The 20,935-nt window shown below is 38.6% G+C and overlaps 1 protein-coding gene across 1 annotated transcript; it reads left to right on the top strand.

Moving 5' to 3' along the window:
• Nucleotides 1-4,979: 4,979 nt before the first annotated feature.
• LOC149084113 (uncharacterized) lies at nt 4,980-20,073 on the top strand. The gene is made up of 6 exons (XM_089234460.1): nt 4,980-5,116; nt 7,548-7,736; nt 10,781-11,703; nt 12,537-12,719; nt 13,205-13,404; nt 19,848-20,073. Exons 3-6 carry the CDS (start codon nt 10,788-10,790, stop codon nt 19,860-19,862), a joined length of 1,314 nt encoding a protein of 437 aa, XP_089090586.1. The 5' UTR covers nt 4,980-5,116; nt 7,548-7,736; nt 10,781-10,787; the 3' UTR covers nt 19,863-20,073.
• The last annotated feature ends 862 nt before the right edge of the window (nt 20,074-20,935 follow it).

The following is a 20,935-nucleotide window of genomic DNA, read 5'->3' as shown; positions in this document are numbered from 1 at the left end:
TTATTCTGAATTTGTTTTTTTCAGTTCTGGAAATTTTCTTTCCGAAAATTCTGAACCTTCATAAATTCTGGAGTTATTTCTTTCATTAGTTATGAACTTTCTTCCATGCTGTAATTTTTCCTTTCATCAATACCTAAATTTTTTTTTCATCAGTTATGAATTATTTTTACATCAATTCTGGATTATCACTCTAGTGCTGAAATTATTATTTCTTCTATAAATTTTTAATTCACTGATTCTAAAATTGTTTCTCTCCATTAGTTTAAAATTTATTTAACTGATATAAACTCACACAACAGGCATATGCCTATAATTACAGTGAAGTAAAAAAAAATAAAGAGCATAAACAAATATTACCTTTAATGCTGAATTTCAATCAATTTTTCTGTTAACGTACGTTTAATTGCACCTTTCAATTATTTTTGTATGAATATTTCTCAGCATTCTTGTATATTCTGAGGTAACGGATGCTGATCCCCTTCTCTACAAAATGTATAAAATCGGGGTAGGGGGTCCTGAACATTGTTGGTGACCTGAAATTGTTAAGACGCACCAGGCCCCGCTATTATCTTAGCACCGGACCGCGCGTCTGGTAAGGGCGACCCTGTCTCTAAGGATGACCACCAAAGATGTAATTTGAACGCCAGGAAGTGAACTTAACTGAGCCTAATGAAGTCATCTTCCAGACCAACCCCGCGATGCTCTGTCGTAAAGGAGAAATATAAGCAGGTGGTCGAAGAAGACCTGGGTCATACTGGAAAAATTGAAATGAAAAAAAAGGAAGTCACCCCCCCCCCCCCGAAAATTTCAGTTCATCCAAAATTCGACCACGAAACCCGAAGGAGATATTTCAGTTCTCAAATTATTTAGATAATTTTCTAACCGAAAAATAACTAATTAATGCAACAGGGTTGCACAAAAGTTTCAGTCCGCGGACCAGAAACTTTTGTATGGAGTATGACCATATGACCCGTATTTTGCGGGATATTCCCATAAATATGGCCATCCCGATTTTTTGAAGAAAAAAAAAAATGTCCCGTCTTTTACCATATTTCCAACGAGGCTTAGTTGAATTTTCGAAATCAAGAATTATGATTATTTTCATAACGTATAAATTACATTGTGATAACTACGACTCTATCATAATTAATTATAGTCATATTGTTACGAAAAAAATATGAAAATAGTCCTTATTTATCATTTACTATTTCATTTTCGCCTGTGAATATTCATCAACGCATTTCTCTGTAAATCTCGCCAAATTAACGAAAAACTTGGCAAGTTTGGCGACAATTCTTATAATATGGCGATGTCGTGACGTCAGATGAAAGGATGGGATCTCGCGAGAAAATGGGAGAACGTTCTCGAAACATTTCTGTATAATAGCGCTGATCTGTATAATTCTGTATAATATATTATGGTCTGTATAATAGCGCTGGTCGGTATAATTCTGTATAATATATTCTGGTCTGTATAATAGCGCTGTCAGAGCTGAAATAAAAGTAGTTTGTTGAGTTTTCGATGGCGAGATGTGTCGTGTGTGTGTATTCGATAGAAGTCGCTCACTGTTTAGCGTGTTTCATCAAATATTTGCTTGTAAATAGCTGTTCGAAATAAATCTCATGACGTCCTACATTCTGTTTCATCCTCTCCTCATTTCAAGGACTTCTGTTAGAGGCATTATCCGGAACAATATATTCATCTCGCATATTTTTCACAAACGTGTTTTGTTTTGGTGACTTACATTTTCACCCATTGCGACTTGCAGTAACCATCATTTTCCATCGTTGGCGATTTTCCAGCAATTTTAGCTATGGTTGGCAACTTTACTTGAATTTGAAAATTTTTTTTTGGCAGTTATCGGCAACTTTCTCTGTGTTTGAAATGTTTTTCCCTGTGTGCCAATTTTCAACTTTCTTTGTCTATACCCGGTTCGTCCTTGTCAGAATACTTTCCTGACACAGGGGTACAAAGAAAAAGAAAAAAAAAAAAAAAAACGGCGACTTGACCGCAGCAGAAAAATTGCTACCGCAAGGAGTCCCCCCATCGAGGGGTTAGCGCACCAACCTCTCGATGAGTATAAAAAAAAACACAAGCCTGCCGAACGGAATCGGCAATAAATTGTAGGTCCCGGTCTAATTAGCCCTCGTGTGCAGAAAATGACCGTGTTGCGACAAAAATGATAAAATGATCTTTGTCCATATATACATATATAAATTGGTAGCTTCGCTTGTCTTTAACAATCGATTTTGTTGTAATCAGCAACTTCACTGGCATTTGACAATTTTTTTGGTGATAATTGATAATATCTCGTATGGAAATTACGATTTTCCGTATTTTTATGAAAGAAATTTAGTCTTCCTAAATATTTATCGTGTTGGGTGAGCTGATACTTTTCCATCAGAACACCAGGCCCGTCATTTGGGGGTCAAGGGGGTGCCCCCTGGCTTTTGAAAATACACTAAAAATGGTATGTACATACATACATATATATATATATATATATATACATATAAAATTATAAATACATTGAATACATGTACTGTGCCAACTTTTTCCCCCTGGAAGAAGTTGAAATGACGACCCTGTGGAACACCTTTCGCGAGTCGGATGGAAACCGTTGGTGGGCGGCCGCATTTGGCCCCCGGATCGGAGGTTGTGCACCCCTGGTTTAAAATATCAGTGTGCCCCCAAACTAATTACGTTATTCTTTGACAACCATATCAGCGACCAGAAATGACGTCACAAATAAAAAGACGTTCTTTTCTCACTCACTCACGTTATTCTAAGAAAAATAATGACCAGGTTACACCATAGATGACATCACGCTGCTACTTGGGTTCCAGAGCAGTTTTAGAAGACAACACGTGATGTAAACATACCAATAAAATTTTATTTCCCTGGTATAAAGCGGTTTTTACAACCTATCTCATGCGAACTCCGAACACTTAACTGTCAACACCCCATTTTAATCGCACGCAAACAGGCTTTCGATGCTGTAGGTCGTTTCAAGGTTTATTGCTTTTTCACCGGCAAATTTTATTGTTGTTGTAATATACTGTTTTCAGTTTGAAATTCACAGTTGTAAACAACTTGTTTACATTCGTGGGAGGAGGAAGACACACATGTATGAATAATAACACTTATTTACCATTGCGAAGGCGTCTTGTATTTGCATGAACAAGAATAATAATGAGCATTCAATTATAATTCACTCACATAATGTCTGTGCAACACGTGGGAGTTGGTTACTGTATTGTTATTGTATCACGTGAGCTGCTTGCAGAGCCGCAACTAGATGCTTGGTCAGCCGGGGCAAGCACGCATTTTGGCGTCCCCTCATAATGTCGAAGGAGAGGTTAAAGAGCGAAATTTGCGGCCCCTCTGGTCCGGCGCCCGGGGCACCAGATCCGCCTGCACCCCGCTAGTTCTAGTTGCGGCCCTGGCTGCTTGGAAACACGTCGTGCAAACCTGAGGAACATTACGTGAGACTGTGTGGACTACTACACTAAATAACCGTGCGATGGCTCGATCCATATCCTACGGGACTTCTAACCGTAATGTGGACTACTACCACTAACTATGAGTGAAGTGTAATGATTGAATAATTGTACCGTTGTAGGCCTGTTGCTCTCTGTGGCGAGTCTTTTTAACGGTGAGATCGGCTCGCATTTGCGCGTTGAAGTCGGAAGCCATAGAAATACTGTGTTAGATGGAACAACAAACCCATCTACAGCTATCTAGCTATGTTATACTCGAAAAAAAGGGGCTAATGCCTAGGATGTGTGTAAGTAAATTTTTTTTATAGAAAAATACTGCAATTTTTGGTATCACAATACGTGAAATTACCAGTAGTTGTCAAAAATGAGGACAAATGAAAGCGAAACAGCAAAATATGACTGAAATCTCTGAAAAATTCCCAAATGGCAGTGATTTTTCTGAGGCCCTACATGGCAAAATCTCAAAAAATTCAACTGCTTCTCATTTTTCTGAGGCCAGGTGGGCCCATGCGTTAAGACAGCACTGAATTCAATGCAATTTTTGGAATGTCGTAGTTCTGCAGTCACAAATATTTTATTGAATAGGCTACTTTATAACTGTATATTCCTCATAGTTAATCAATGAACAATTCCGAGCATAACGCGCGCACACACACACATATACAATATATTATATATACAATATAATATCCCAACAATAAGGAAAAAAAAACGAACAATACTCCAATCCTTTCAAATTCATTCATTCCCATTTTCAATTCTTAAATATTGATGAATAAATTCAAATATTTTAATTCCTCGCATTCATACGACATTGTCTCGCATTTACGACGCAATATATCTTAATTTCAGGACACATTGTATATTATTAAAAAAATATATATATATTTACATTTCCGCCCTATGATAACAATACAAACATACGCTTTAAACACACTGTTACTACCCGAATAACCGGTCTTCGTCCTTCCATGAACCTAATGAAATTCCTATTTAAAATATAAATAAAAATTGTATAGTACATCTAGACAAGAGTATAAACTGAACATTTCTCTGTCTCTTATTGTTCATGCTATGCAAAGCAATGTCGCCGAATTTTGCATATGTGTATATTATTTCTTTTTTGCCTACTTCTTCCGTTCGTTTTACGTCTTTTTTCCCCCGACTTATTTGGTAGGCATCGTGCGGCACGTTATATTATATCTTATGGGTATCTGAGTTATAGCCCCCCGGTCTTTCCGCCACTGAACAAAGTGACGAGCATGAGAAAATAAAATACATTCAAGGTGTATATCTTCACGTATATATGGAATTGTTATTATTATTATTTTTTATTCAAAGAGAAGCCACAAAAGGTTTTTTGTTTTATGCAAAAATTTCAATTCAAGGACTCGTAAAACAGCTTCATTCGAATGCACCGCGTTGTACTCTTTTTATTTCTTTTTCTTCTTATATTCATATGCACCATCATGTAGTGTTAAGATAGTCCCTGGAGTAATGTGGCGTGCGGTTATAAATTTCAACAAGATGTAATTCCCGCTTATATTACACAACTGTGTGTTGCTTCCCGAGGGCTTTCATTCCGTACTTAGTGGTTATCTGCGGCAGTGGCGTAGGTGAGTTAGATATTTCTCCTACTTTTAGTGATCGAATCGTAATCTTTAAATGTGTGCGAAATCGAAAGGAAAAATTATATGCCTGGTCGGGCATGTAACTTAAAAGAAATACGTATCATATATCCCCCAGAATCAGTATTTTACATTAACGAAAAAAACGTTGCTTAGTTTTTGAGCAAATTTTTCAAAACGAATGTGCTGCTATCTATTGATGAAAATGTGCAGTTTATGTAGAAAATTAAGAGCAGTTGCTCTACATTGAAAAATAAAAGAAAAGAAAATTCAGTTTATATTCCTTTATTTGATGAAATCTTAAAATTTTATAAAACACCGAGAAATTTCTTACACGTGCCGATGCTTCTCCCGAGTTTTGATCAGTGTCAGGTTGCATTTGTCGTTTCGTAAAAGAACCTTAAAACATTTTTATAGTGTGGCCTAACGAAATTTCCTTTTTCATAAAATTTTCCCCGCACATTCAAAACAAATGTGTTGTCATCTATCGATGAAAATACTTACCGAAGAATTTAAATAATGAGAGATATACACAGTATAGCCTGTCTATAACGTAGGGACCTACAGAAAATATTGTTTCAGATATGTTATCGTTGTTGACAGTTTGCGCTACTTCCTATTGAATAGGAATTCCGCTGGGATCAAAGAAAATAATCGTTATAAGCAGATTTATTGTTATAGAGAGTATCGCTATACACAGAGGTTTCATTGTATAAAGCACAGTTTCCCAACCTTTTTTGTCCCATCGCCCCCTTCTTCAGAAATTTTTCTCCCATCGCCCCCCAAAGCAATCTAACTCACAGGATCCTATGTTATACCCGTATCTTCTACCGCTCCCTGGCACTTTCCAACGCGCACGTTAACGCCCACGTTGGGAATCACTGGTATAAAGTGAAACCTCTTGCGGGCGGGCAATAAAAAAAATTCGTCTGTAATCTGAGGGGTGTCTCCCTTAAGAGGAGTTTTACAAATAAGTAATGCAATATATATATATATATATATATATATATATATTGTATTACTTATTTGTTTTAACTCACAAAATTTCCCATAAACCCTAAAAACTTTTCCTCCTATGTTTTGAATTTTTTACAAGCCAGCGTCGGGCATGTGGTCGAAAAAAATACATGCCCGAGCAGAATTTTCATATGTCCCGGGCATGTCGGGCAATAGTTTCGTCCAGCCCCCGGTACCTAAGAGTTTCTTTCTTCAGTCTAGTTTAGTCTCAAAACTTATGGTTAAATGTTGAGGTCTTGATGAATTTATGTTTTATTGAAGTTGATTTTGAACAGGAGACTGTGTGAATTTATGGTAACTGAAAATATATTTTGTGCGACGTTTTGTTCTCAATGTAATCAGAAAGCCCTCGTTGGTCAAAGGACCAATCCGAAAACTATTGTTGAAAAATATTTGAACTATTGTTGAAAAATATTTGAACTATTGTTGAAAAATATTTGAACTATTGTTGAAAAATATTTGAACTGTTGTTGAAAAATATTTGAACAATTGTTGAATGAAAATTTAATCAGTTGAAAGAGAATATGAGAGAAAAAATTAAAGGGATACTATTTCTTGAAAAATTATTTATTCAGTTATATTGTGTAAAAAATTGACCAGAGAGAGAGAGAGAAGGGACTGTAATTATTACGTAAATTATTAGCAGGTATACTCTTATTGAAAAGAAATGTTAATCGGCATACTATTGTTGGAGAAAAAACGAGGTAATATATATAGTATTGTTGAAGGAAAAAAGAGTTAATTCGTATTGGGGAAAAAGTGTTGATTCGTATATTATATTGTTGGAGAGAAGAACTAATTCGTATACTATTATTGGAGGAAAAAGAGTTAATTCGTATACTATTGTTAGAGAAAGTGTTGATTCGTATGGTACTCAGGCCGGGTGGGGGGGGGGCACAGGGGGCTTGTCCCCCCCCCCTATCAATATTATCAAAAATTGAAAATAGTTTGAACATTCAAAAAAAGAGAAAAAACTGCAACATTGAAGGCTAAATACCCTCAATTTCGATGCTTCTTTTTTGGTAAATAACTCAAAATTTATATGTGCACGAAAATATTTACGCTTCCTCCCCCCCACCAAATCTCACATCAGTGTTTCCCTAACTGTCGTCCGTAGACCCCTGAGATACATCTGTGGATACTTTGTAAAGGGCATTTATATTCAGCTTTTTATATATAAAAAGCATTATATTCAGCTACGAAAAGAGCTGAGACAGCCATCTCCAGCTGCGAAACAGCCGAGGCAGATATCGTCAGCTCTGAATGGATACATGTAGGAGGAAAATGCATTCTCATAATAACATTCGTCATTACTGGTGAATATAATTTCATTTTCATCACAGATACTTGCATTTCGATTTCCGTCAGTCGCAAGTGAATTTTTTTCTTTTTGTCTCAACAGGAAGAGGAAGGACAACAGAGACATCAAAAAATAACAATAACAGAAGGATAACCTGTCTTGCAATCTTTCCCGGATGTAAGAAGACACCACGTGATTCTGATTCACCGAAAATATCAGAGTGAAGCTGACAGCCAAATTTCTTAATCCCAATCATCGTCGCTGATATCGTACAGGCGTATACAAGAACCGGTGAGAATTAATTAATTTTTTAATTTAGCATGTGAAATTTTAGATCAAGGGTGCACGAGCTTTTCAGTCCGCGGGCAAGATTTGCGATATTTCGACCAGTCGTGGGCCATAAACTGATGCATGTGTTACTGACAAAGCCTGGAGTTGGGCAGTTCGCGAAGTGGCCGGCCAGATCGCGTATTGAACAATTTCGTTGTAAATTGACTTGGCCAATGTTCGGATTTCGGCCAGCCAGTTCGGGAAGTGGCTTGGGATCCCTCGCCAAATTCCGATAACAGAAGATATGATTCCGGGTAATCTTCCAAGTTTGCTTATTTTTTTCGTAATAATTATTGCCACGTTAGCTATGGAAACATATCGCGGTCACGAAGCAGTAATAATTTTTTTGCCTGCAAAAGTTTATATGCAGTAGATCCCGATCCCGCTTATAACGTTCCCAATTATAACGTTTTCGCGCTTAGTACTAATCCAATACAGCTACTACGTATATACAGCCATATATCGCGCATTGGCGATGAAAAAAAAATGGATTTAGCGCCTATCGAACCGTCCAACATCAGCACATCGAACTTTTGCTTGGGTTCTCCTGCCAAAGCTCGAATCATTTCTGAAAATCTGGCTTTGGACAAAACACTCGGCCACTTCGGGCTTTGGCAGTAACATATATGTTACGGTAAATGTGATAAATTCGGTTATTACACATAACCGAACCATTTCGGTAGGTTTCATAAATTTCACTAAATTCACCTCTTTTACCGGCGATTATGCAAAATAATGCACAATAATACCCAAGCGTCGTTGGTAAATTTGGTAAACACTAAAGCAATTGAGATCATTTTAATGGTTTACAAATTTTCATTACGATCATGACTATATTATTGATTATAGTCATTCGGATAATTATCTCGCTTATTTCGTGAGTAACATGTTTATCCACTTCGTGCCTTCAGTGGTTTTTCAATGAGTTTACTGATGAGGGGTCATTCAAGTATTACGTCAGCATCGATGGGGGGGGGGTTCTGATTTGTGTGTGTGTGTGTGCTGACTTTTGATGACGGGGGGGGGGACAGTGGCAGTTTTAGAGCACTGGTGCGCCCCCCCCCCCAGTGCTCTGAATCTGTGCCACGTGTCACTCGAGGGATCTATAAATGTGCCACGGATAGCTTAAATGTTATGGAACTGTGTCTCGGGTCACTTAGATGATCTAAAAATGTGCCACGGGCCGCTTAAATAGGTCTGGAACTGTGCCACGGGTCACTTAAGCGATCTGTAAATGTGTCGCTTATTTCATTTTCACAAAATTAAATTTCAGGTGGCGGGCCGCATCAGGTAACTCCGATGGCCAAATTTGGTGCGCGGGACATGGTTTGGTATATATGGCTTAGCAGGCGCCCTGGTGTGCCTCCAACCTTTGTCAGGGGCGCCGAGGAGCGGTCACCCTGACAAAGGTTTTTCGGAAATATTCTTCATTAAACAGCTCCTGGGGAGTCGGTGGTGCTCGCGGATAAGAATTGAATAGGAAACAGGGGTGCCGCGCATGGAAAAAGTTTGAGAGCCCCTGACGTAGAGGGTGGGTCGCAATGAATTTCTTCAAAAGAAATTTTGAGTTCTTAGCCTTGAAATAGCATTAATATTAACAGAAATTGATTGTAATAGTACGTAAAGATATTTTCTCCCGAAATTTCAATTTTTTGCATTAAATTTTGATTTTGCATTAAATTTTTGATTGTCTGGGGGGCGGGGGGGGGGGGGCACCAGTCTCCTCCTCCCTCTCCCGCGTACGTCTCTGATCCCACTAACATGCGTTAAGAGGTACGGCCCCTACATAGCAATATTCACATTTCGAATTTTTTGGCGATCATTGGTGACGTTCCGTATTTTTGTTTTGAGTAAATAAATTTTTCTCAAAGCAAGGCTACATACAGGGTGTCCATAAATTCGTAAATAGCTTAAAACACACACACACACATAAAAGATTGAAGGAATCGGTATATTTGAATGCGGTTTGGAAAAAAGTTATTCTCACGAAGAAGGGATTGCACGCACATAAAAAGAATTGGTTAAAATTTTTGTCGACAGGGGACGCTGAACCTTTCTTTGACTTCTGTGTCCGAAACGTTCGTTAGCTGGCGGTCCGTGACCAATGTCACCATCACAATGAAAACATTATGTGAGCGCAAGTAATTGGAAAAAAATGCTCTGAAGTCAGAAATGAGATGTTAATCGCAAATTTTTCATTTTACAGGACCCTGAATATTTTCACTGTTTTGCGCTCTTGCAGTGCCCTCTATCGCCAGAAAATTCAAACTAAACTTCTGGAAAGGTACAAGTTGTTCTATAAATTTGTAAATAGTTTAAGAGATCCATAAAAATGGAACGATTCGTTGTATTTTGATGCGTTTTCCAAAGAAAAAGTTGTTTTCATAAAGGGGGATTTGTCTTAATATACAGATTGAAAATTTAACTGAGATTTTTTGTCAACAGGAGGCGCTGCTTGGAGCAAATCAAAAAAAATACGCAAATAAGTCCTATGAAATGCAGGTTGTACGATTTAACACTTCTGATTTCAAAATTTTCTTGAACTGACGCTCACATAAGGTTTTCATGGTGATGTTGGCATTGGTGGATAAAGCACAACTGATGAAGTTGTTTTATCTGTCACAAATTACCGGCTGAAACTTTAAGAACGTTTTGAACACAGATGTGATTGAAGGAAAGTTCGTGTCTCTGCAGGATTCCGTGATTTACTTCCGCGCAGCGCTCTCCATCGACGAAATTGTGAACTGAATTTCAAAAGATATTCCTCTTTGTGACACCAACGTTTTCGCAAACCGCAATCAAATATACCAATTTCTTCAATTTTATGAATTTTAAAATTATTTATACAAATTTTTGGGACACCCTGTATATTGTGTCGTGGGAATAGACATTTTCCTTCCGGAATGCCTTTACGGGCCGGAGCTGTCCATTCGTGTCTTAGATGGAGATTTACAATAATTTTTCACAATTGCGATGAATATTTAATGAAATTATATTCTCTCTAGAAGAGCCATGGCAAAGCATCTACTGATACTCACACTCATCTCAGCATTATCCATCAACTACATTGCTGCAAGAAATTTCTGGAAAAGGCAAGCAGGTGATGATCCAGCAACCGATGGTGCTGCCACTGCCCCGAACGTGGACGCAGGCGTATCATCGACGGATGGAGCAACGGGCACCGATGCAGTACCACCAGGTACGGACGCGGTAGCACCGGGTACGGACGCGGTAGCACCAGGTACGGACGCAGTAGTATTAGGTACCGACGCAGCAGCACCAAGTACGGACGCAGTAGCACTAGGTACGGACGCAGTAGCATTAGGTACCGACGCAGTAGCACCAGGAACTGAACCCATGGCGAACTCGGTATCCGACACGGAAAACCCCACAGATTCCGCTGGAACAGAAGTGGCTCCTGACAGCTCCCCTCAGTCAGAGGCACCAGGATCGCCTCCAGTGACGCTGGATCAGGGAAGCACGGCACAAGGAGAAACATCAGGGCCACTTCCAGACCAGGTATCGTCTGAACCAGCTGCCACGTCCCAAAGTGAAACTCCGGGATCGATTCCGCCGGAATCAGTCAACACGATCCAAGCGGAATCACCGGGTTCGCCACCAGTAGATGTAATTCCAGAATTAACAGACTCACCTCCAGCAGAAACTCTGCCACCTGTGCCAGAACAAACAGCAGGAATGACTTCCGAGTCTGGCGACGCAGCTACTGTCCAAGGATCGGAACCCGTATTACAACCAGGTTCAGAACCGACTTCTGGGGCACCTGGATCAGAGGCCGTGCCAGTGGCGTCCATAGTGCCCGAATCCGAAACAGCGGTTATCGTCGATACAGGAACCCCTGCGGTTGTTTCTGAACTAGTTCCTCAAGTTATAACGTTGCTACAGCCAGTTCCAGTTGTGACCGTGGAAAGTAGGTTTATCATTCTTCATTATCGATAATACAGGGCGGTCATAAATTAATTTTGCTGGTATACGAGCCCCCTAATGGCCGAAAAAAATCAACTAATGCCACTGCAATTCGAGACAAAGGTGTTTCAGAGTATGCGCTCGGAAATGAGATGATAAACAAAAATCTAGCTCTCGTGGTTTTCGGCTTAGAGGGGATATACTGTACCTCCCCCTCTAAGAGTTGCGGTCGCAGCAACAAAATTTCGAAAAAATCGAATGACAACACTGACTTTTATGAATTGCACAATGATCGGAGTAGTAAAAAAAAACATGAATGCCATTGAAAAACGGTATCTGTATTGCCATGAACACACCGGCGCAGGACGCAGACAAAGAAAGAAAATCTCACTAAGGGTCTGGTGCGCTAACCACTCGGTCGAGCATGTCAGTCAAATCAGCAAGAAGTTCCCGACCCAGAGGTTAGCGTACCAACCCCTTGGTGAAATCTTCTGTCTTTATCTGCGTCCTGTGTAATACAGGTACCGTTCTATAATGCCATTCATGCTTTGCGCCGATGACTTGGCAATGCATAAAAGTGTGAGTGTTGCCATTTGAATTTTTCTAAATTTTATTGCTGCAACCGTAACCGCGAGAGATAGACTTTCATTTCGCATCTCATTCTTGAGCGCATACCCTTAATCACCTATATCTCAAATTCCGGCAGCGTTAGTTTATTTTTGCGGCCGTTATGGGCTCGTGTATAGGTGAAGTCATTTAATGACGCAACCGTATTTTTAACTATATGCATAGTTCGTAGGTCGTGAGAAACAGAAAATTTTTCAAACTCTCCTGTAGGTGGCAGTGGAAATCCGGGAGCAACCGGCGTGAAAGGAACCGTGGTTTCGAATCTGGGATCTTCGACAGGAGGACCCGTACCTACCGAGAACGCCGATGTGTTTCCGTTCCAAGGTGGTTTTGTGTTCGATTCCCCGTTCTTCAGCTTCGCTCAGATAGAAGATTACTTCAAGAAGCTTGAAAGTGAGTTGGTCACTTTGACACAAAAACAACACATTCACACACACCACAGTCATGCCACCCCAATGATCCATCCTGCAATTATTCCTCCAATGAGAGATTCTGATACGTGAGTACCTCTCTGTGCAAACTCATTTAGTACGCCAAAATGTAATTATGAGAGCAACAGAACGCAACAGTCCTATAACGGTGCAGATAATATTGAATATAATTGCACTGCACTCGCAGTTTGAGAAATAGATGGCAGTACTGCAATTCACGCACAGCACAAGATACGCACTCAGACTGTTGGGTACATATGCAACAGGGCTGAACAAATCTCTACAAATTTATATGCACGGTCAGGCATGTTAAATTTTAGGTTGCGGTCCAGAATATCACTCGACCCACGATGTATTTATTACGATCCTGTAACAACATGACTACGTGTGTGTGAATGCTTTATTCTTGATTCTTAACAATTTGCATTTTTCCCGTGGGTTTTCCAGAGGCCATGGAGAAGATATTCCGCGACACGATAAAAGACGTCAACAATGATTCTGACTTGTACAAGAACACAACGGAACGGGTGGTGGACGTCGACGGCACCAGGTACAAAGTACACACGACCATCATCAGGGGTGGAGACGAAAACAACGCCGTGTCCATTGAGGCTGTTTCGGCCGTTCCCGAATCAAAGAGGAGAAAAGTGAGTCTTTATAGGATGTCTTAACGTTGTAAAAATGAACTAAGCGGTACATCACTCAAGCGCAGTGATGGTAACCCGTGAGAAATTCCCCACATTCGTGGGAAAAATTGTCCAAAATTTGCCAAAGTGCAAAATTTCTTAGCATTTGTGGGGAATTTTGCGAGTTCATCAAACAAAAGAATATTTTGAAAAAAATAAAGAAATTTTAATGCAGTATATATATAATAATTTTCTATTGGAAAATACTTGATTACGTGTTTTCCCCGCTAGATGGCAGCACATTTTTCGGAATGCGTGGGACAAATTTAGTCAAAAGGGAAATTTTGCTGGAAGAGGTTAACATCACTTCTCAAGTGAAACGCGGTGAAGTGTGGATAACCATCAATTGGGTGTCCCGCAGCACATTCCAATAACTTAATGAACTCTCGGCATACCTACAAATCAACGCGGCCTTTTTTTCAGAGCATTTAAGCAACCAGCGAGATATTTACAGATCACTTGAGGGACACTGCACACAGCTCCAGATCACTGAAGATGCCCGTGGAGCATTTATGGATCTATAGATCACTTGATTAAAAGAAAATTGTGGCACTGCTTTAGATCACTTGTGCCGCCACGGCGCATTCCCAGATAAATTATTCGATTCGTGGCGTTCCACAGATAACCACGGTGCAATTATAGATCACTCAAGTGACCCATAGCATATTAATTAGCATGCTCCCAAATCACTTGAATGAACCGCGGAATCACTTGAGCTACCTGAGCACATTTACAGAACAGACCGAGCACGACCAGGCTCTGTCACTTACACGATTTTAGCTCATTGCCCCGAGGAATGTGATCGTACCGGAGAAAATTCTGAAACACAAGGAGGGGGGAAAACATAATATTTGGGGTCCCTATCATAGGATCGAACCCCCATGTGTGTATATGCATTCAAATTCATAATATACATTCAAATATGCATTCAAATTGATAACATACATTCAAATATGCATTCAAATTGATAACATACATTCAAATATGCATTCAAATTGATAATATACATTCAATATGCATTCACTTGACAATATACATTCAAATACGAGATTAATAAATTAACCGTGTATGTACACAAATATAATACAAAAACGTAGAAATGTAAATCATTGCTACGAGGACCTCTTACGATTACAAGAAGGTCCCTGGATGTTAGCTTTTGTGTTTTCTTTCCGTTTATTTTTGAAAGTACAAAAGCTCATAAAACACAAAAAGCCAAAATCTTGGGCTTCCCCGCATTCCGATTGCAGAAAGCGCCAATGAAATATCGAAAAACCTGTTGGCCTCTAAGGGTTGCATGCTTGCTTGCACCATAGTTTTCTCTGACTTATTTGCGAGTTCTCGATGACAGAAAACATTCGACGACTGTTTTTCAAAGCACTGTGTCTTCGAAATAATCTCCGAAGTATAGCAAACAGTTAATAATTACACCAACCCTTTATCTACCACGACATGAAGAAATGAACTAATTAATCCTCATGTCAGTTTTTTGGTAGGTCATTTTAGTTTTGGTTAAAGCCTAAAAACAAAACAAAAAAAATATTTAGTACCTATACAGCGAATCAATTAACCGGGAGCAGTTGTTGCTCATTACAGTGACTTTTCCACTATATAACGAAAGGTACGACACAGGTGCCAGATATTTTCCCCGAATTTTCACCAAAACAAAATATCCCGGCGAAAAAAAGCCTATTTAAATAATGTATTTTGAACCCCTCCTCAACGGTCACCCTAAGATACGGTCGCGGACACCCTTTTCGTCATTCATTCTATTCGACTAGAACCCCATTACGGACACCAATTTTGTTCCGAATTATACTAACTAGATTGTCAGGAGCACACAAGTTTCAGTAGTTCATTCGCTTTTTGGTTATTTTCATTGAGGTTTTTGTTGATGTTTGGGAACTCTGATGGCAGTTTGCTCGTTGTGCTCGCATATTTTACATTATTTCTCGCTGTTTAATATGGCTATCTCTAGTAATTCTCGCTTTGTATCATTATGAGAAGATATTTCGAAGAGAAAGAAAATGATGGCAATGGAAAACGTAAAACGGGAGTTCGTGCTCTTGCAAATGAATACAATGTCAGGAGGACGCACATATGTTCCATCTTGAAGCAAACGAAACGTTGGCAAGAAGAATGACTGAAAAACGGTAATCATAAAAAACGGAGGCTCGTAGCGGGTTCAAATGTAATAGCATAGAGAAATCACGTCAAACCGAAACCGCTGAAATTTATGTAAATGTGGTCAGAAGTTTTGTTTCACGACGATTCTTTTGTTTTGACGTAAAGACACAACCAAGAAGCGGTTTTTCGAAATTCGGAACCTAAAGGCATGGCCCCCACATCCTGGAGTAGGGGCCCCTAGTCTGGGATCTATTGCGTCCCCCCCCCCCCAACCAGACTTTCACGGGCCCCTTTATGGTGGTTTTATAGCGTGAAAAAACAAAAAATAATGAAAATCATCCCGGGCCCCAGGGCTGGAGCCTTGCCAGCCCACCCCTTGTGGGGGCCATGCCTAAAGGGGTCATAAAGGGGGTTGAGAGGTAGCGTTCATTAAATTTGGTCAGTAGTTTTATTTCATGTCATCGGCATTTTATGTTCATAGACTGACTAAGAAGGTTTTTTTTTTTTTTTTAAATTCGGGCCCTAAGGAGGGTAATAAGAAAGTTCAATGGAAGAGGGGGGGGGGGTGATATGGAGAAATCACGCCAAGCCGAAACCACTTAATCTGTAAATACGAAATTTGGTCAGTATTTTTTAACAGCTATTGTAATATGGAGACTCATTGAGAAGGGATTTTGCAAAATTCAACCCCCCAAGGATGGGGGAGGGTTCAAAGGTTTTATGGAATAATTATCACTAAGCCGAAATCACTGAAGCCATAAATATGAAATTTAGTCAGCATTGTATGCAATAATGTAAGACGCTCACTAAGACGGGATTTCTGAAAATTCTAGGGAGTCACGAGGGTTTTAAATGTTATATGGGGGGGGGGGGGGAGAGAATCATCACCAAGTAATTTCCAAATAACTCAATACCAAATCCACGCGAGCGAAGCCGTGGGAAGTAAAGGAACATGAAAAATGCATCAATCAATACACATAATGTATCAATTCTGACAGTACCAGAAGGGAGCAATTAACCGTATAATTCATTGATTCCCAACGTGGGCGATAACGTCCCCTTGGGGAGCGATGGAATGTTCCAGGGGGGGGGGAGAGTAGAAGTTTCCGGTGCAACATAGGATCCTATGGGTTAGATTGCGTTCGGGGGCGATAGGTGAAAAAAATTTCTGAAGGGGGCGATTGGACAAAAAAAGGTTGGGAAACTATGGTATAATGCAAGCACACATCAGAGAGCCGAGACATTCGGTCTGGACATGTCGAGAAAATTTGAGTCTAAAAAGTATCAATGCTATTATAATTGGAGATTTCATGAAGATGTTTATAGTGGGAAGTTGTGCACGGAATCAAAACAATTTCTGGAGAGCCTTTCGGCATAATCCATGCCTATTGCTGATGATCCGGGGAACTTCGTGGAGTATTCGTAGCACATCTAGGTAGAAGAATGCGTAAGAACAAATTTATCAAATTTATATATATATAATTTGACTTCAAGATTCTTTTAACGGGAAAAAAATGATTCAACTTTGCGCATGCGCAAAATAACATTAATTTTAACATTGTGTTTGCGTTTGCATAACGAAGATAATATTTGGTAAATTTTCATTTTTTCTTTAAGACTGGCTCGAATATTTTACATAATATTGTTTTATCTATTGGATAATAGATGACAGCACGTTATGTGTATATACGTATATGTGTGTGTAATACACACATTGTGTATATCATTACATGCTTGCACTCTTTTTGGTCACCCACTCCTCTATTTTCTTGACTAATCTTTCCTCGAATACGCTACCCTATGCTATAATCCGATTGGCCTACCACACTCCTTCAAATTCACTCGTGTCCCTAAGTCACTTTTTTTGTCACTCTATTGCTCACACACTAAGAACCGTATTCACCGACATGGTTTAAACCTGTAGTTATAATTTTTGAATTAGAGATCAACATAGATTGGTTAAAACCTTGAATTTAACCAATCCGTGCCGATCTCTTATCAAAAAATTGTGATTATAGCTTAAACCATGTTGGTGAATACCGCTCTAAGTCACTCTTTTAGTCATTGCAGGTGACTGTTTTTGTCGATCACTACCGTTTCTTTGCTTTATAGGTCACTCTTTCGATCATTTACACTGTAACACATGCTCCATGCCATTTTTTGACATCCACATGCTTTCACGCTCCCTAATTCACTATTTTTGTCACTCACATTCTTGCACATGCTTCAAGTCCCTCATTCTGTCCTGGTCCCTCGCTCTGTGAGTCACTGTTTTGTTCATTCCCATGGTCGCTCAGGCTCTAAGCAACTCTTTTGTTCACTCACGTGTTTACAAACTCTCCAGGTCTCTTACTCTTTTGGTCACTCGCTGACCTAGTCCCTTACTGTGGCCCGAGATTTTGAAGGCACCGAAAATGCGGTGGCATCAGACTGCATTTGTTACGGTTTGGAGGTTGAGCACCCCGCTATATAGAGTCACTTTGGAGACGCATTCGCATCATGATTTTAATTGTTTTTTTCATGAAACTTACCTAGGTATTTTTGTGAAAAACAATCGTTTTGGAAACAAAAATTTTTAATGAGTATCATGAAAAGAAGAGAGTATTTTGAAACAATTATTTACATAGAAATTTAAATATTTACAATTTTTCTTCAAAAATTTCAAATTTTCGTAAATTTCATTCTGGTTACCGATATGGATCAAAATTTAAATTTGACATGAATGCCACTCTTCACTTGTTAATGCAAAATATACGGAAGACTGGATGTTGTGAAGATATTTATTATTTGAGATGTTAATTTTTTTAAGGAAGGAAAAACTCATCTCTGCCTCTACCGGGAGTCGAACCCGGGTCCCTCGATTGCCGGACGAGTGCTCTGGCCACTAAGCTACAGAGGAGATAGCGGTTTTCCTTCGCTAGAGCGCATATATGTGCCGAACGGAACCGTGCAATGGACGGTGAACTGATCAGCCAATAGCTCATGGACGACGAGCCACCAGATGGCTATATATATGACATGAATGTCAAAACATGAAAAAAAAAAAATTAACATCTCAAATAATAAATATCTTCACAACATCCAGTCTTCCGTATATCTTGTAAAATTTAAATTTTTTGTCCATCAACAGACAGACATTATTTAAAAACTGAAAGGACAGTTATCCAACGCAGTAGCCGAGGCTTCACTTAGAAATAGTTATTAAATTTTTCCAGTAAACAACTTCGGATATTACGCGACACAGTTTTCCTCATTTTACTTCCGTTTCCTGAGAAATTCTTAGGAAATTCTTATAAAAATATCCCGTTTTAACGAAGCTTGTTCAATTTAAAAAAGAATTGAGAAATGTTTCTAGAATTATTGTAAGAAATATTTTCAAAATTAATGAAAATTCATACTTTCATTAAAAAAACGCAGAAATAATGAAAATTCATATTTAATAAAAAATCTCAGAATTAATGAAAATTCATATTTAATAAAAAATCTCAGAAATAATGAAAATTCATATTTAATAAAAAATCTCAGAATTAATGAAAATTCATATTTAATAAAAAATCTCAGAATTAATGAAAGTTCATAGTTAATGAAAAAATATTTAATATAAAAAAAATTTAGAATTGATGAAAATTCATTTTTAATGAAAACAATCTCAGAACTATTAATGAAAATTCAAATTCAATGAAATTTTTTTTTTGAATTGATGGGAGATTCATATTTCAGGGAAAAAATCTCAGAATTAATAAAAATTCATATTTGATGAAAATGTTTTTTAGAAATTAATGAATATTCATATTTGATGAAAATGTTTTTTAGAAATTAATGAATATTCATATTTGATGAAAATGTTTTTTAGAAATTAATGAATATTCATATTCAATGAAAAAAATCTCAGAATTAATGAAAATTCACATTTGACAAAAAATCTCAGAATTAATGAAAATTCATAGTTAATAAAAAAAGTACACAATTCATACTATTAACACATATTATTGTACGGTATACATCGTATCATGACTTGTTGGCCCTCAAGCATCATGGAAATTCTTATTTTGCCCCGAAATATCTGAAAGGTTTAGAAGATTCCACTTTCGCGTATTTTCTCGATAAAATATGGTCACTCTCAAGTCATAATGAAATAACTTGATTTTTATTTGCGTTTGATTGTATTTGAGTACCACTTCGGTTGTAATGACAGCTCGTTATAACGACAAAATTTCTAGACGTCTTGTAAGCTTGTATAACCGATTTTGACTCTATAATCTTTATTGATGTTTCAGAGGAGCTTATTTTGAATGAACCTGGACGATATCTCAAGAAGTCATCATAATTGATGGGTGATGAATACGTGCTAAAACATCGATTGATGTATACGCACCTGGATGGACTTTCAAGAGATCTAACCATACGCGTTTTACATGAAATTCAAAACATATTTTTCTAATGTACATATTTCTATAATATATCATTGAAAATATTAAAGTATGTCCATATGTTTGAAAATTTATAGCGTCTCTTAAGTACAGTCGGTGTCGCTTAATCGGATATCAACGATTCCATATCCGATTATGCGGGGAACGATTCAATTGTCATTTTACAACGTTGGTATTGTTTGTACATTGAAACTGATCAAAAAGGATCAATATCAGTGGAGCTTCTCGGATAAATCAGACATCAAAAATGAAATTAAAAAAAAATAAATTGTATTTAATTGCAATGATCACAATATACACTCATGTCCATAAATTAAGGATAATTCAGAATCACACGGAAATCGAAATCTAAAGTAAAAATTTCACCTGTAGAATTATCACACACATCTGCAAGAATGATATGCAAATTTCAGGAAGCCACCAGATGATGCCGATAGTACGTCACAATGACGAGAGTGTAAGGGGGGGGGGGTATATAAGGAATGGTGGCAAAGAAGTGAAATTGTTCACAAGAGTTCTGTAAGGAGCTCAGTGCCATAAGCGAATAGCACAGAGGACACATGTGGATGATTTTTTACGTGGTAGAATTATCAGGCGCCTGGAATGTGGGCGTACTCAGATGGAAGTATCCGAGGAACTCGGAATTGCCCAAAGTGTCATCTCTAGGCTTTGGCAACGATTCAAAGATAACGGAAATGTCAGCAGACGTTACAGTACAGGTCGCCCCCGAGTTACAACGCCGGATGAAGACCGGTATTTGGCAGTAACTGCCAAAAGAAGCAGACGGAGCACAGCATCCGACCTGTCTCGTCAGCTATCTGCAGCCACGGGTACCACAGTTTCAAGGCAAACCGTGCACAGACGTTTGGGAGACATTGGTCAATATGCTCGCAGGCCTGTCAGATGTGTTCCGCTCACGGCAACTCACTGTCGGC

This window comes from Pholcus phalangioides, unplaced genomic scaffold, assembly GCF_987345545.1.
Source record: "Pholcus phalangioides strain wild (caught in Gottingen) unplaced genomic scaffold, Ppha-v1.0 ptg000008l_1, whole genome shotgun sequence".
NCBI classification, from domain to species: Eukaryota; Metazoa; Arthropoda; class Arachnida; order Araneae; family Pholcidae; genus Pholcus; species Pholcus phalangioides.
The sequence above is the reverse complement of the archived record's forward strand: the minus strand, read 5'-3'. Positions and strand labels throughout refer to the sequence as shown.